Source organism: Poecilia reticulata, chromosome 7, assembly GCF_904066995.2.
Source record: "Poecilia reticulata chromosome 7, P_reticulata-male-v2, whole genome shotgun sequence".
Lineage (NCBI taxonomy): Eukaryota > Metazoa > Chordata > Actinopteri > Cyprinodontiformes > Poeciliidae > Poecilia > Poecilia reticulata.
This window is the reverse complement of record NC_088836.1, coordinates 21,044,079-21,061,357: the sequence shown is the minus strand read 5'-3', so window position 1 is coordinate 21,061,357 and position 17,279 is coordinate 21,044,079. Positions and strand designations below refer to the sequence as shown.

At 38.0% G+C, this 17,279-nt stretch overlaps 1 protein-coding gene across 1 annotated transcript in view; it reads left to right on the top strand.

Moving 5' to 3' along the window:
• LOC103467511 (dedicator of cytokinesis protein 3-like) overlaps positions 1 to 17,279 on the top strand; it is a 61,506-nt gene that overhangs the window by 34,673 nt on the left and 9,554 nt on the right. The window contains 18 exon segments of the mRNA XM_008413955.3: positions 812 to 1,004; positions 1,113 to 1,240; positions 2,081 to 2,227; positions 2,344 to 2,442; positions 2,583 to 2,677; positions 2,853 to 2,928; positions 3,057 to 3,157; positions 3,270 to 3,328; positions 3,995 to 4,143; positions 4,247 to 4,332; positions 4,435 to 4,461; positions 4,546 to 4,641; positions 4,715 to 4,775; positions 4,868 to 4,961; positions 13,934 to 14,082; positions 15,693 to 15,779; positions 16,037 to 16,141; positions 17,116 to 17,257. Of these exon segments, the coding sequence (XP_008412177.2) occupies positions 812 to 1,004; positions 1,113 to 1,240; positions 2,081 to 2,227; positions 2,344 to 2,442; positions 2,583 to 2,677; positions 2,853 to 2,928; positions 3,057 to 3,157; positions 3,270 to 3,328; positions 3,995 to 4,143; positions 4,247 to 4,332; positions 4,435 to 4,461; positions 4,546 to 4,641; positions 4,715 to 4,775; positions 4,868 to 4,961; positions 13,934 to 14,082; positions 15,693 to 15,779; positions 16,037 to 16,141; positions 17,116 to 17,257 (1,894 nt within the window).

Genomic DNA, 17,279 nt, shown 5'->3' with positions numbered 1-17,279 from the left:
AATGACTGTGAAGGAAGCACACTTCTCCATAATCATGTCGACCATAACATGACATTTCTGTTTAAACGCTTTTTATTGATATTCTATTAAACGTTAGTTTTTTTTATTAGCTGTAAACTCTAGTCATCACTTCAAGTATATCACTCTATGTGTAATAAGTCTTATAAAATTAATTTTTTTCCTTCTCTACCATAAATGACCTTTCCAGTGATTTTCTAATTTCATAAAAAGTCCTATTCCTCTTTTACCAGTTGTCATTTTGTTATACATTTTCTTTGGTTATGCTCTTGTTATTGAATGATCTTTGCTAATTTGTGTTTTGTCATATTAGTCTTGGTTTAATTTTTATATTATATATTATTTTAACTGAGACTTCTGTGCCTTATTGTCACTGTTGCTCCGTCCATGGCTTGATCCTGGACACTTTAGAGGCGTGACCAGCTGCACGCTTTTCTGTGGTCATGATTCTTGACTCTCCTCCTTTTCAGTAAGTTACAGCGCCCTCCTGTGTTGGAACTACAATGCAGCGGTTGATGTGAAGCCATCAACCCTCTCCAACAGGATGTTTATTTTTCAGAAACTGGTTTTATTTTAAACAATATGGATAAACTATAGTTTTGGCTTTTATTGAAGAAAAGCCATGTAGAATCAGTAGGAATGTGCTTGTTTTACTTTTGTTTAAGTATTATAATGTTGCTGTATATTTTAGATCTTTTTAAAGGTTAAGTGTCATTGTTAGGGTGTTCATGCAGACACTTTTGCATATCTGTGTGCTGTAAAGATTTCTTTGTGTCCCCCTTTACCCCCATAGGCTGCACTGTTGAACAGTTTTCCAGACATCTTCGATGAGCTGCTGCAGATGTTCACCGTTCAGGAAGTAGCTGAATATGTCAGGGGTACACTAGGGAGCATGCCCAGCACAGTGGACATTGGTCAGTCCATGGACGTGGTCAAACTTCAGTCAATTGCTCGTACAGTTGAAAGCCGACTCTTCTTCTTTCCTGGTGAGACAAACATGAAGGATTTAGGATCTTTTTTTTTTTTTTTACCTCACAATAATCTTGCTTTTCGCCTCATCTCTGCTTGCCTTTCCCCCCTGCTTGTTGCCTCAGAGTCCCGGAGTATTCTGCTGCCAGTCGTCTTGCATCACATCCATCTACATCTGCGCCAGCAGAGGGAGCTGCTCATTTGTTCTGGGATCCTGAGCAGCATCTTTTCAATAATCAAGACCAGCTCCATGGTGCAGTACACTTTACCAAGTCCATAATTACAGGGTTACTTAGTTCTACTAAGCTTAGTATTCCAGTGTATGAAAGTACAGAAAACTATTGAACTTTATTTAAAGGTTTTCCAGGTCCAAATAATTATGACACATTAAAATAGAAATCAGAAACCCTTTTTTATTTCCATACGCTATTTTTTATCTACTGTCTTAATCTGCTACCCTTAATTCTGTCCTTCTTTCGATCTTTTACTTCCATTTGTGGTACTAAATTGAATACGTAGTACATGCATGCATAGTTTTCAAAGCATCTGCAGTCAGAACGATCATGTTGCATTTATCTGACCTTTACGTCATCTGACTACATTTCCAAATAGACTACAGAAGTTGACATCAGTGCTTCACGAAAGGCCATTGCTAGTAGTTATACTTTAATTTTTTCTCAGCTTTTTCCTTCTTTTCATGATCTTGTGACAGTACCATTGGCTCCCGTTGCTCAACAACTTTCAAATCGATCCACGGATGGATCAAATTAATCGACCCATTATTACTTTTGTAAACGGTGCACTGCTGTATGACGTCTCTGTTCTTCTTTTGAGAATGCGGGTTGCTTTGGGGTCATAAACTGTTCATACAGAAGTGTGATTGCAGTAGCAATAAATTACTAGTCTGATTGCCCATCCAAAAAAAAAAAAAAAAGGATTTCAGCAAAAAATTGAAATCGGAACTGACTCTGAAGACCTGCTGTGTGAATGTAGCCAAGGTTCCATACTTAATTATTATTTTTTTTTATCAATCACATTCTTCATGGTGGTTTAAAGTTTTCCTCATCCTCTTTTAATTTGTCTGTCTTCCCAGGAGTCCTCTGTTCAGGAAGAAGTGGAAATGATGGTGGAGAGTCTTCTGGATGTGCTGTTGCAGACTCTGCTGTCCATCATGAGCAAATCTCATTCTGTGGAGACATCCAGAGGACAACGCTGTCCCCAGTGCACCGCGGAGATAACGGTAAGCCTTCACTCAATCTGCCCCTTTGAAGGATGATAACAAAACTCTGCAAACTTTAGTCATTATTTTGAGCAGGTTTATTTATGTGTTTTCGTACTTGTTCTCTCTCTCTGCAGGGGGAGTACGTTTCCTGCCTCCTTTCTCTTCTCAGACAGATGACAGAGATCCACTTCCACCACCTTCTCAACAGTTTCCATAGCAAGGAGGAACTAAAGGCGAGAGAGTCTGAAAGTCTGATAATGTCTTTGCTCAGTTCTCGGTTTCAGTCCTGAGCTGACATCAGGGAAAGTTTGTACTGCCGTCTGTTGGCTGTACACTTGGACTGAGCAGATTTTTGTTGCATCTTTTCCTGCAGGAGTTTCTGTTGAAGATTTTCTGTGTTTTTCGAAACCTGATGAAGCTGACTATCTTCCCCAGAGACTGGAGCGTCATGCGTCTCCTAACCAGCCAGTAAGTCTGCTTCTTTGTTTCTGTTATACGGTTTTTATCCCTCAGATGGTGAGTGAACAAAGCCAGCACTCTAATCCAGGGACTCATCCGAAGGTGATGCTTGTGTTGCAAGTTTTTAAATTCGCTTCTTGGCAGCCGGCTAGTTTTTACTTTACACTGTGTCGTATTTCTGCAGCATCATCGTAGTGACGACTCAGTTTCTGTCTCCGGCACTGCACAAAAACTTCTCCGAGGGAGATTTTGATTTCAAGGTGTGTCTGTGCATTTGCAAATGATGAAAACCCACAACTTCATAAAACCACACGATATTTTATGCTTCTTGTGTAATCATTTAAATGGTATTACTTGCTAATTATGTGGATTTCTCTTTGTATTTTAGGTGTGGAACTCCTTTTTCAGCCTCACTGTCCTCTATATCAACCAACCCAGTCTGCAGCTGGAAGCACTCCCTCCTGCCAAGAGAAAGAAAACCCTGGACAAGTAAAAGAATCTTGCAAATTCTAAAACTAAACATGTGCATTATTATTATTTTTTTAATCAGATTTCAAACGATGTATCTTATTACTCACTTCTAAATCTTCTTCTTTTGTAGGCATGGGGATTTGAGAGTAATAATGGCATATGAGCTCTTCAGCATGTGGCAGAAATTAGGTGGGTCAGCCGTCGCTCACTTCATCAATAATAATTTAAGTGAAGTATTTGTAGTACATTGCAAATTAATTATGATTTACTTTTTCATATTTTGCTTCCAAAGTCAGACTTAATCACAGATGTGGAGCAAATTTTTTTTGTTTTTTTTGTATTTTTCACTACTTCATGTTGAAATAGGAGTCACTCAGTGGTTACAAAAGGCTAATAAATTTAAAGAATGAAGCTGTTTCCTGTCAACACATTGAAATGTTAATATGAAGAGAAACTTTAAGCAGCATCTTTAGGCATTTTGTTTGCAGCAGTCTTTGACAAAAGCACCATTTAAGACCAATTCTTTAGGAGCTTTCACATTGCTTCACAACAGTATTTAAATCCCTATATCTTAGGCTTGCCGTTTCTTCTTTTCTTATTTGGTTCTTTTGTTCTCCACGTATTTACATACTTAATTAAGCGTGCCCATATTGTACTGCATCTGTTATATCTTTAAGGGGTTCAAAACCCCTTAAAGATCTAAGGATCGGTATCATTTTACAAAGTCTTGAGGCCTCATAAGAACAGTTTAAAGAAATTCAATGTGGCTTAAAACACCATTGTGTGTGTATCCTGTACATGTTTAACAGAGTTGTTCAACAAACACTTCTGTCTGTATCAATCCATTTCAACTAGGTGACAACAAGCCACACTTCATCCCAGGAATGATGGGACCCTTCCTTGGTGTCACCTTAGTTCCTCAGACCGAGGTCCGGAATATTATGATCCCAATTTTTCATGATATGATGGACTGGGAGCAAAGGAAAAATGGCAATTTCAAACAAGTTAGTATAAAATTGGTTTGTTGTGAAATCCAGAGTGTGTGCCTCATCCTTACGTAGCTCTTTGTCACACAACGCGCCTGTTCCTGGACGTTCATACCTCCAGGTGGAGGCAGAGCTGATGGATAAGCTGGACAGCATGGTGTCGGATGGGAAAGGTGATGACAACCACAGAGAGCTCTTCAGCTTGTTGTGAGTTTCAAACAAATGCTTAGTGAGACTATGAAGGAAATATTTTGTTTCTTTAAGATCTTGCAAATTTTTTCCCTGTTTTTTTTTATTTTATCACAACAGAACACAGCTGTTTGGTCCTTATCCAAGGTGAAGAATAATCTTTGCACTTCCAAAAGCTGAACGATGCTGGTATTTGCTTTCTGTACTTAATATCTGTGTGTTTTCCTCCAGCTTGTTGGAGAAGATTGAGCAGGAGACATGGAGGGAAACTGGAATCTCATTTGTGACATCAGTCACAAGACTTGTTGAGAGAATACTTGATTACAGGTATGCTAAAGAAAAGTTGTGGGCTATGATGATATTGTTTTCAGGGCTTTAAAAAGTGAACTTGTACTTTCAGGGACTGCATGAAAGGGGACGAGATGGAGAACAAGAAGATTGGTGGTTCAGTCAACCTTATGGTGAGACATTCATTACACTTCCGGTCTTACTAACTTTTGTAACAGGGGAAAAAGTGACCTACTTTTTATTTCTTGTTCTACTGCAACATCAGAACTTCTACAAATCAGAGGTGAACAAGGAGGACATGTACATCCGCTACATCCACAAACTGTGTGACCTGCATCTTCAGGCAGAGGATTTCACAGGTAACCTTCAGACTGCAAGTACGTTTTTGTCACATAGTTTGGTACGACTCAACGCTCACTTTGATACTGGTTGCTGTAGAACCTTTTAGCAGCTGATTTTTAAGGTACAACTACATTATTTCATTTTGATTGAAGGCGAGCTCTGCTTTATTGACCCTAAAAATATTGTGTCTGTTGATGTCAAGAGCACAATGGATGCAGCGTTCCTATTACACACAAAGGGAAAGGGAGTGATAACTAAGTGTGTCAGTCAAGTTTCAAATTGTAGCATTCAAAGTATGACATTTGCACTGGAGAAACGTGATCAGTGCTACTGAATCAGTGGTGCTAATCCTATTGATAACTGCACCTTACAAGTGTCGCCATTTACAAATAATAGTGTTGTAAAAACATGAACTTGCCGATGGGAAACAAAATCCTTTTTGTAATTGAACTGTTGTATCAAACTGAGAGAGAAAGACATAAATATTAATAGATAATTGTAAAATGCACAATTCTAATTATGACCTTTGGCACTTAATAACAAAGCCAAAAACAGAAGCAAAATAAAGTAAAATAATAACATTCTATGCAGGTGTAACTTTGTTTTCACTTGAACTTGAATATCGGCTAGATGTCTTTCTTTTTTTCTTCTTTCTTTGTCTTGTTTGTCTCTATCTGTCTCTGTTTTTCCTCTCTCTCTCTCTCTCTCTCTCTCTCTCTCTCTCTCTCTCGAGTGCGCATGTGTGAGCGTCTGCTGCATGTGTGGAGTGAAAGGAGAACGAGTGTGAGGTGTTCTAAAGGTTTGATCTTCACCTTCTACAGTGGTGATTCACTTGTTTCACACTTTTAACACGATCTGTCTTCACTGGTGTCACAATAGTGTCTTTTTTTCGGCCGCGCCAAGCTTTTAGCTCGGTGCGATGGCCGGGAAAAGTTACGGCGCTGCAGGCTTTAGGAGCCTTTCACGTCGGCATGGTATTAAAATACCAGTTGGCGTGGATTTTTCGGTTGAGGAGTGTGGTTTAGCTGTTGGGGAAGTTGTTGGGTGTGAAAGTGTGAAGGCAGCGTCCAGGATGAATAATGCAGTGGTTATTTTTTTGGACTCGATCGATAAGGTGAACAGCGTAGTCGAGAGGGGAATTGTTTTGAGAAATACGCAAACTACTGTTTTCCCTTTAATGAACCCTGCTAAGAAGATCATCCTGTCTAATTTGCCACCTTTCATCAGTGATGAAGTGTTGTTGAAAGAATTGTCACGTCACGGTCAGATCGTGTCGGCAATGAAAATGCTCCCGTCGGGATGCAAATCAGCAAAGCTGAAACACGTTGTTTCATTTAGAAGACAAGTGTTTATGATTCTAAAAAATGATATTGAGGAACTGAGCATAGTGATGAAATTTAAAGTTGACGGCTTTGATTACACTATCTTTGCAACAACTGAAACAATGAAGTGTTTTGGGTGTAACCAGGAGGGACATTCGGTTCGTAATTGCCCTGAAAAGGTTCAAAAAGGGACTGTTCCGGTTAATGAAAATCCAGAGCCAGGGACATCAGCAGACATTATGAATGGAGCAACAGTGGGCACAGCTGGGGAGGGAACTTCTGCGGCTGCCGCTGGGGAAGGAGAACCGGTGGCTGATGCTGGGGAAGGAGCTCAAGAATCTAACCCTGGGGAGGAAGTTTCAACAAGAGACCAAAAACAGTCGAATGTTTCAGAACGTGACATTGAAGATGTCATTACTTCCCCTGAAGAGAGTATAGGGAGTCAAATGACTACACAAGAAGGACTGCAGGAAGAAATGGATGTTGATGACTTAGTTCATAGTGGAGGGAATTTGATCAGGGACGAGGAAAGTGTTTTTAAAATACCAAACACTAAAAGAAAATCTAGACAAGCTAAAGGGGTAAAACCTAAGAAAACTCAGTTGAAAGAAAAGAGTGGGAAAGAAAGTGATTCGGAGGTTTTATCTGATTCTGATAGCAATAGAGAATCTGATTCCTCTATTCCTGATGGCCAGAGTACTAATGGATACAGTCTAGAGCAGATTAGAAGGTTTTTGGAAGTGACAAAAGGAAAATGGGATGTTGTTATAGAGGATTTTTTCCAAACAAAAAACTGTTTGTTGACTCAGCTAAATGGTTAATGAGACAAAGGACTTCTGATGGGTTAATAGACACTGAAGTTTATAGACTTCGAAAACTGGTGCAAAAAGTTAGAGCTCAAATGTAGGGAGTTTCATGAAAGTTAGTATTTCTTTTTTCTTCCTTTGGATCCTTTTTTGTGTTATGAGTAGATTTAAAATCTCATCTTTAAACCTTAATGGTGCAAGGGATGTGAGAAAAAGAGCTGTGTATTTTGAACTTTTAAAATCTAAATGCATTGATATAGCTTTTGCTCAAGAAACTCATAGTGATGTAGAAAATGAGGTTGATTGGAAGAAAGAATGGGATGGAAATCTTGTTTTGAGTCATAAAACTTCACTAAGTGCTGGAGTAGCTATTCTTTTCTCAAGAAACTTTCTTCCATTTTCTATTGAAACTGAAGATGTTGTAACTGGAAGATTGTTAAAAGTTACTGTTAAGTATGAAAAGATAACATTTATTTTACTGAATGTATATGCTCCCGCAACTCCAAGTGAACGTTGTGTTTTTTTAGAAAAGTTGGCAGATACACTATTAAAATGTGTGTCAACAGATTATCTAATTTTGGGAGGTGATTTTAATTGTACAATAGATGACATAGATAGGAATCATTTGGAGCCACATATGCAGTCAAGGAAGAAATTGAAACGCATTATTGAAACATATGATTTAGCTGACGTGTGGCGATCTAAAAATGGAAAGATAAGGCAGTATTCCTGGGCTCACTGTAAAGAGAACTATATTACTTTGGCAAGATTAGACAGGTTCTATTGTTTTGGGCACCAATTGCAAATATTTAAATCATGTGTTTTATGTCCAGTGGGTTTTTCTGATCATTCTATGATTATAGGGAATGTGTTTATTAATAACTTAAAACCTAAAAGTGCATATTGGCATTTCAATACTGTTTTGTTAAATGATGGTTGTTTTAAAAAAGGTTTTTTATTTTTTGGAAGCAGTGGAGACTTATGAAATGTCAATTTACGTCTGTACAGCAGTGGTGGGATATTGGTAAAATTAAAATTCAGCAGTTTTGTAATCAATACACTTTCAATGTTACAAGAGAATTGGTAAAATCTATTGAGGAATTAGAGACTGAAATTGTGGATCTTCAGGGTTTTTGTGAGTCCACAGAAAATCGAGGCCATTTTCAGGCTCTCAAAAGGAAAAAATCTGTTTTGTCTGATCTGCTTGGGCTCAGAGCGCAGGGAGCTCTGGTACGTTCACGTTTTAAAAGTATCTCTGAAATGGATGCTCCCTCTAAATTTTTCTTCAGTTTGGAGAAGAAAAATGGACAAAATCGTCTCATTCATTGCATTCGCTCTGAAGATGGAAAAGAATTAACAGAGCCCACCGAACTGCGGAAAAGAGCTGTGGACTTTTTTTCAACATTATATGCCAGTGAGCTTACAGAAGATTCTGAGATGACAAAAGAGTTTCTCAATGATTTGCCAAAGGTGTCAGACCAAGACAATGTCATCTTGGAGCATGCTCTGACGTTGGAAGAACTGCAGGAGGCGCTGCAGAGCATGGAGAATGGAAAAGCTCCAGGAATAGACGGTTTGCCTGTAGAGTTTTATAAATGGTGTTGGCCTGTGCTGGCTGAAGATCTGTTGGAAGTCCTCAATAACAGTGTGGCAAGGGGAATGTTACCCCTTAGCTGTCGCAGAGCTGTGCTCACTCTTCTCCCTAAGAAGGGTGATCTGTATGAAATAAGGAACTGGAGACCTATCAGTCTATTGTGTACTGATTACAAGATCTTCTCAAAAGTGTTGGCGTCCAGACTAAGAAAAGTGATCGATAAAGTTATACATGTCGATCAGTCCTACTGCATCCCTGGCAGATCAATTAGAGATAATATAACATTAATTCGAGACTATTTGGACGTCTCTAATTTATTGGGTTTAAACCTTGGTCTGATTTCTATTGACCAAGAAAAGGCATTTGATCGAGTGGAGCACCAATATTTATGGAATAGTTTGAGAGCTTTTGGTTTCTCCCTTAGTTTCATTGCCATGATTAAAACCCTCTATTGTGACATTGAAAGTGTACTGAAAGTCAATGGTGGTTTAAGTGCACCTTTTAACGTAAAGCGAGGTATTCGCCAAGGTTGTGCAATGTCAGGAATGTTGTATTCGTTGAGTATTGAACCTTTGTTGTGTCAAATCAGGAAAAGGTTGCAGGGGGTAAAGATAAATGAAGTTTCTCTACCTTTTCAACTTTCTGCATATGCAGACGATATTATTGTGGTAATCATAGAAGAGTCAGATGTTTTTACTTTAACTAAAATTATTGAGTGTTTTGCCAACATTTCTTCATCCAAAGTTAATTGGAGCAAAAGCAAAGCTTTGTTAGTTGGTAAGTGGACAACACAAGAACCTAAATTACCTGGCGAATTAAGGTGGCTGAAAAATGGTTTTAAATATTTGGGTGTTTACCTGGGGAATCAAATAGAGGTAATGAAAAATTGGGAAGGCTTTATTGAACTGATGGAAGGTAGGTTAAAGAAATGGCACTGGCTTTTGCCACGATTGTCTTACAGGGGCCGTACACTAATTATTAATAATCTGGCTGCTTCGACTTTGTGGCATCGTTTATCTGTTTTGGAACCTCCACCAGGTTTTTTGATAAAACTACAGACTATCATTTTAAATTTCTTTTGGGACAGACTACATTGGGTCCCTCAGAGTGTTTTGTTTTTACCAAAGGAAGAAGGAGGGCAAGGTTTGATTCATTTAGAAAGTAGGAAGGCAGCCTTCAGACTACAGTTTGTACAGAGTTTTTGTATGGTGAACAAAATGTTTTGTGGAAACAAGTTACAGAATGGATTTTTTCAAAAGTTGGTAATTTAGGTTTTGGTAAAACTTTGTTTATTGTTGATTTTTCAAAATATAGTTTAAAGTGCTTATCATCTTTTTATGTCAGTGTGCTAAAATCTTGGACCCTCATGGAAATGAAGAGAGTTGGAGCATCCACATCTTTAAACTGGTTATTATTGGAACCTGTCCTCAAGGGATCTCGTTTGGGTTCAGCTTGGGACAACATGGCCATGATCTCTGAACTGTTGATGAGAAAAGGGGTGGTCACATTGAAACATCTGCTCGAACTTGTTGGAACTGAAATGGATGATGTTGTTTCGTTGGCTCGAAGATTGGAGATGCACTCTGTAAGAACTGTAGGAATGATGCTGACAATGTTTAGGCGAATGTTGTCAGAAGAAGACAAAAGACTCATAAAGGGATGGTTCGATGGACGTCTAACACCGGACGAAGAAGATCCTTTCTTTAAGCTGTGTTTTAAAGCACAACTGAAAGACTTGGAATGTCCTGGACATTTTTTAGAGAAAGAAAAAATGAATGGAAACTCTTTGATTCTGTGAGTGGAAAGGTAATATATATGAAATGTGTTAAAGCTTTGAACAAAGTAAAGCTAAAAGATAAAAAAGATACTCCTTGGAGGGATTTTTTTAAAGTTGGTCTTGAGGTGAAACCTGCATGGGGGTTACTTTATAAACCACCATTGACTAAAATGTTGGTGACTTACAATGGAGAATCTTGCATGGTGTCATTGCAGTTAATGCTTTTGTTTCCATTATTAATCCTGGTGTTTCAGACAAATGTCCCTTTTGTTTATTAAGAGAAACAATCTTTCATTGTTTTGTACAGTGTTTCAGAATAATGGATTTATTTACTTTACTAAGAGATATTTGGAAATTACTTGGAGAAAATTTTACAGAACAGTCCTTTATTTTGGTTTTCTATATGGCAAAGGAAAGAAGAAAATTGGACGATTGTTAAATTTTTTCTTGGTCAAGCAAAGCTTGCAATTTATTTGAGTAGAAAATTCAAAGTCAATAATGGACAGAATACTGATTGTGTAAAGCTCTTTAAGGGTATGGTTAGAGCAAGAGTTATGTTAGAATTCAAATATTATCTAAAAATGGACGAACTAAATATTTTTCAGAATATTTGGGACTATGAAGGTGTTTTATTCAATATATATAATTCTGAACTTTCATTTATGGATGTGTTGATCTAAAATTGTATTGAATATTTTCTGGATCACTACTGTGTGAATAAATGAGGTTTTAAAAAATCAATCTCTCTCTCTCTCTCTCTCTCTCTTTCTCTCTCTCTCTCTTCATGCAAAAGGAAGATGGGGCACCAAATTATAAAACCTGGTTTAAAACCCCCATTTTATTATTTGCTCCCACGCAGATGAACATGTTAATAGATAGGAGACTTCCAACCTTAAAAATCAAACAAGAGTACAGAGACTCCCTTGATTAAATTCATGGCCTAAATGTCAGGTAGATAATTATGTGCTTCTGGCATTTACTCTTTCATTCTTGGATTTATTATTTATTATTACTTCTTAGAAAAAGATTTACTGTGCATTTTGTATTTTATAATCCCCCTTTCAGTCCTGTAAGCAGAAAATCAGGGGAACTTTGCAGCTTATATGCAACAGGCTGAGGACGTGGCATTAAAGAGTGCTACTCACAAACTGTAGCTGTTTCATTATGTACAAATATCCATATGAATCAATCTATTACACAGCTCAAATATTATCCACACTATATATGCTTGTTGACAAATATAACATTATGACCTTGAATTTATTGATGCTTATTTTGTGAAATACAGTTATTATGGTGATAACACATGACATAATGAATTTTGTAATATTTTCTTATTTATTTCCAAAAATTAGCACATTTATATGTAAAGAATAGTAATTAGATGTAAACAGTGTAGTTTATATTATTTTTTTCTCTTCTACAATTAAATAAATTTGCCCTTGATAGTTGCACAGGGTGCCATTAAAGTACTAGTAAGTTAAACATTTGCATATATCAGTATAGCAACCAATATTTTACCTGTTACTATTTTTTAAATCTGTTGTAACGTTTAGAGCACAAACATTAATTAACTGTTATAAGTTTTGTTATTTTGATTTATTTTGAACTATAGAATAGTTTTCATTGATTTAAAAAAAAAAGAAAAACTAAACCTGTGTTTGTACGGCAAGCCCTTTCTCACACAAATGGCAAGACATCCTATTTGTTCTGATATAAAACCCTGTGACTGCTCACCGGAAAAGAAAGGCTAAGAAAGAAGTTGTGAATCCTGTTATCTTTAATCAGCTGAAATTCATGTTGGCAGGTCAATTCTTACCAGAACCAACCACAACATTCTGATTGCTCCATTTCTACCAGGGATGTTGCTCTTCCTCCTCTCTCTTTTGCATGTGTTAGTTGTGGCTCTGCCGACTTGATTTTTGCTGCAATCTGCACTTCTCAACTTCCCTCTAATGGCGTGTGCTTTTACCTTGCGACTCTAAAGCTGTTCCAGGGTGCCTTACTTGATGTGTCAACACACTAAATGACACTCATGCAAGTTTTCCTCATGACTGGGCCTGATTTCCTTTTTCCGTGTCACTGCTTGAAGCACACATCAAGGGGTCCAGGGCACAAACACAGAAGGAAGTGAGCCACATGGTGAACAGTAAGAGACACAATGGTGGGGGATGGGAGCTATTCCCTTAAGTGAACAGTGTGTGTCACGAAGGGTGGCTAACAAAATACATTCAAGGCTTGCAACACAACAGCACTGGATTATTTATAGTAAGCTATATTTTTTATGACTGTGTATTTTTTGCATTGAACCAATGACAAAGGCAAACCACAGTCTCTCACTCTGATCTAAAACAACATGAGGGCTCTTAATCAACTCGGTGTTAATTTTAACGCAAAACATTTTGAATGTAAACTCTTTCGAACAGATGGCATTTAGTCACGTAATTCGCCAGAATAGAAACGTTAGTGTTTTTTTTTTTCTTCCTATGAGATGCGGATCTACAGAATAGGCACTCACGTTCTCAGATTAAAAATAGACCTTCGGTTCTAATTTAAGCACAAGCAGTTCTGTTGTGTTGAAACAGCTGAACAGACCTCCTCCCACCCGGGCGACAGAAGGGAAAGCTTCAATTGTGTGCCTTGATTGGTTCATTCAGATATTTCCTACAAGTAAAGGGGGCAAATGTTTATTCTTAGAGGCACCAAATTATGTCTGGTTTCATCTTTCAAGCCCTTAGTATGTGTGTAGAAGAATGTTAACCAAGATCTGGCAGCACAGATGTGCAGCGGTACGGTTGTTTTTGCTGTTGCTTTGCTTTGTTTGAATGTTCTTGGTTCATTACTAAGCTTTTCAGGCTAAAGTTAGCATATTATTATTGGATCTTTCTGGTCTTCGTGTACTGGTTTCTTCATGTTAGGTGTTCATAGAAGCAAAAAGAAGCTTTTAAGACCTAGATAATGTGCATGTAATGCACTACTACATGACACATAAAGGTACATAAATAGAAATAAATGGTAAAATATTTAATGAGGAAATAAATTTCCTGTGAGGAAGCTAAAGCTTGGGTGGCATTGGACCTTTGGAACGCTACAGAAAATCTCTAGTCTTGGAAGAAGTGGTTATTGAGATCTTGTGTGCTAATGCAAGTTTAAATGTCCATTTAAAAAAAAAAAGTCAGATTTTGTTGTGTGCTTTGAAACATATTGTAATTTTAACAACTTTCTGAGCCTGGAAATGAAGGATTTAAACATCCTTAATGTTCTTTCCACTTCTACTTACCGTCTTGCCAGCATACAGTCACGATGCTCAGGCCATCTTGTGTATTTTTGCCACTGACTGTGTTTCATGTCATACGCCATCTGTTGCTGAAAAAAAAAATGCTGATTATAAATTTCTGCTTTTCTTTACTCTAAAAAAAGATTGTCCTTTCGTGTTACTTTGCCGTATCAAACATAGTTATGTATTTGTTCATTTGTTATTCGTTAACAGAGGCAGCTTTCACTCTGCTGCTGTACTGGGAGCTGCTGCAGTGGGAGGACCGGCCTTTGAGGGATTTTCTCCACTACCCCTGTCAGAGCGAGTGGCAACGCAAAGAAAACCTGAGTCGTAAAATTCTCCACTACTTCAACAAGGGAAAGGCGAGTGATTTTTGTTTCGTTTTGTTTCCTACAGCTGTGTCTTTTATATTTTACATTTCTTAGTGATTTAGTTGCTATTCAGTCTGAGTCACTTTACTGTCTCTTATTGTGAGGAAAGGGAAAAAATTGCGGTGAAGTAAATTCTTTTTTCAAACCAAACATGATTTGTGTGGTTAAATAGAAAGGAGACGGTTGAAACTCAGGGGGGGCCAAGTCCAATCCTGGAGTGCTATCATCCCACTTCTCCAGCACCTGAATCAAATGAACTACTTGTTAGCAGAAACTCTGCAGAGCTGAATTACTGCTGGTCAGGGAATTCAGATATCTGACTCCGGTGTATTGGAGGAGGGATGCAGGCTGGTAAGTCTCGAGGACTGGACTCGAGAACCCCTGTAGCTGGTACTATTTCTGTTTAAGATTATTTGTCTCTGTTGTTGAAGGGCTGTTACGTTTTCATCATGAACTGATTCATTAATCACTCATTAACTTTTTCATTCTTCCTCCTTGATCATTTGCCAAAGACTTGCATGTTACTAAAACAACATTTCTTAGTGGATTATATGCTGCAGAATTGCATTGTTTACACAAGTTTAAGTATCTTTTAAAGCAAGTTCAGTTTCTTAGTATGAAACTTGCAAATATCTAATCATATAAACAACTATTTAATGTTTGATTTTAATGTTTGAACAGGTCGATATGGAGCTAATTTCTGATGTATTTGTATATTTTGTAGGGAGCTGTGTGAACAACTCACGTAAAAGTTTTTGCACAAATCCAGTGTTTCATACTGAGGAAGAGCAATCAGTAGAAATGTAATTTTCTTTCCCAAACCTCTCCTCCCTGGCCGGTGTTCATCCGCAAAATTAAATTAGTTGACCGGCCCGTATGCTCTGCAGAGGAAAATGCCCAGTGGACCCAGGTAGCAGCTGAAAAGAAATAAAACTGTCATCTTCCATTAACTTATTGCCTTCTTCTGCTGTTATTGCTATATATGAAGGGAAAAGAAAATTATAGAGCCTCCTCAAGCAGTGAGTGTTAATTTTTTTTACTGGATAAAAATAGCTCAATGTGTGGTTAAAAAGCACCCGGCAAGTTGGTACCGGAAGGAATGTAAAGATTTTTTTTAAAATGAACCCTGCTGCTTTCCCTTGGTACAACTTAGAAACTGCTATTTGATTAAATCAAGGAGAGCAAAGAGTTAAAACTCCAACATATCACTGGTTCTAGCATTTTTGTGCCATCCATAGCCAACCCCAATGGAGGGTAGTGCAGTGTCAATTTACAATTTTAGAATGTAAAATCTAATTACTTCCCTCCTAATAAGACGGCCTCTTTTCCCATGAACAAAGATGCTTCTTATATTGCCATTTAAAACATGTTTGTTCTTCAGTCAGTCAAGCTACTAACAGTGGGTGGAGTATCCAGAAATTTTTCTCAAGTAAAAGCTTCTGTTCGATCAGAACCATCTTCCTCAATCCTTACACGCAACAGACAAATATAATAACAAAATTGATCATTTTAATGGTGTCTTTTTTGTGTGTGTGGCTAATGCAAACAAAAATTTTAGATTAATTTCTCATTCTTCCATTATCTCTTTTATATCTCCACAGTGCTGGGAATATGGGATCTCTCTCTGCCGGGAGCTGGCTTTCCAGTATGAGACGTTATATGATTATCAGAGTCTCAGCTGGATACGGGTAAGTAAAGTGCCGCACGCAACGCGTTTCTGCTGCTACTGCTGCCATCAAACAAGCATCCTCTGTGATGCTGTAAGGAAAGATTTTCAGCTCCCTCTGTCACCGTGATGCTCGGTTGTGGGGTGTGAAGTGCAAACACAACGTCCCAATTACCTGAGCACGCCCACGCGCCTCTGGAAGCGCAGAGAATTCAGCAAAGTGTGTGATTAAATTATTATTCATCATGGCTCCGCTGCTTGTTTGTCTTGGTGTCACAGAAAATGGAGGCAGCGTATTATGACAACATCATCGAACAGCAGAGGATCGAGCCGGAGTTCTTTAAGATGGGCTTCTATGGGAGGAAGTTTCCTTTCTTCCTCAGGGTAAGAGACTGCAGTGATCGGAAATCCGCATTACAGCAGGAGACCGTGTCTGTTATTCCCACATGTAACTATTGGGATAGTGGACATGTCTGCTTTCTTCTGATGTGTAGAAAAGATGATCTGCAACTTGTTTAAATGTAATGTTCAACTTGTCTGCTGCTGGTACAAAATTTTAGCAGGAACACATAAAAGAAAATCCTACTATTTGTTTTTAAGGTCTTAAACAGCCTCGCCCCGTCTTATTTAATAGAGCTTCTCACTCGGTCGCTTGGCTCTGCTGACCAGCTGCTTCTGGTCATTCCCAGTGGAAGCTTTGAGGGATCAAAACCTCCAGGTTTAGTTATCAAGACCCCCAAGTTAAAGAACGCTTATAAATTTGACAGGTCAAGTGTCCAGTTTTAAAACTCGTCTAAAAATATTTTACTCATTGGGTCTCATTCAACCCAAATGAGACTGAATTTTACTTTATTTTGATCAGTTTTACTGCTTTGTTTTATTATGTTCGGTAGAATTTAAAAAAAAAATTAATTTAATGTTTTCTTTTATCTATCTCTCATGTTCAGCATGTTTGTTTCAGCTGCAGCTGGTGTTTATGCGCTTTGTAAATTAAGTTGTTGATGTTTATGGTCGGGGTTTGGCTGCAGCCAGTTCATTGGAGGTTTGAAAATAAGTAACTGTTTTAAATTTGGTGCATGCAGTCATTAATAGTTGCTTCTTAACTGCTCTAGAGAAAAGGTTTTTCATTTTAAAACTACAACCTTAGTGTGAAATATATTATATTATGTTAAGGTATAATGTTAGCTGTTTTTCTTTTCATAGTAAAAAACTGAAATTTGTGAGTATTACTATCACAGCAGCTGGTGATGAGATGAAGTTAATTTCAGATCCAGCAGGCTTGTGCTGCAGATTTTAAACAGAGTAAGACGTACAGGGTTTGTGTGAGGTTTGAACATTTCCCTGCTTTTTTTCTGCAGAATAAGGAGTTTGTCTGCCGCGGTTACGACTACGAACGGCTCGAGGATTTCCAGCAAAGGATGCTGGGAGAATTTCCACAAGCCATTGCAATGCAGCACACAAACCAGCCTGATGACACCATCCTGCAGAGCGACGCCCAGTGTATCCTTATAATTTCCCTACC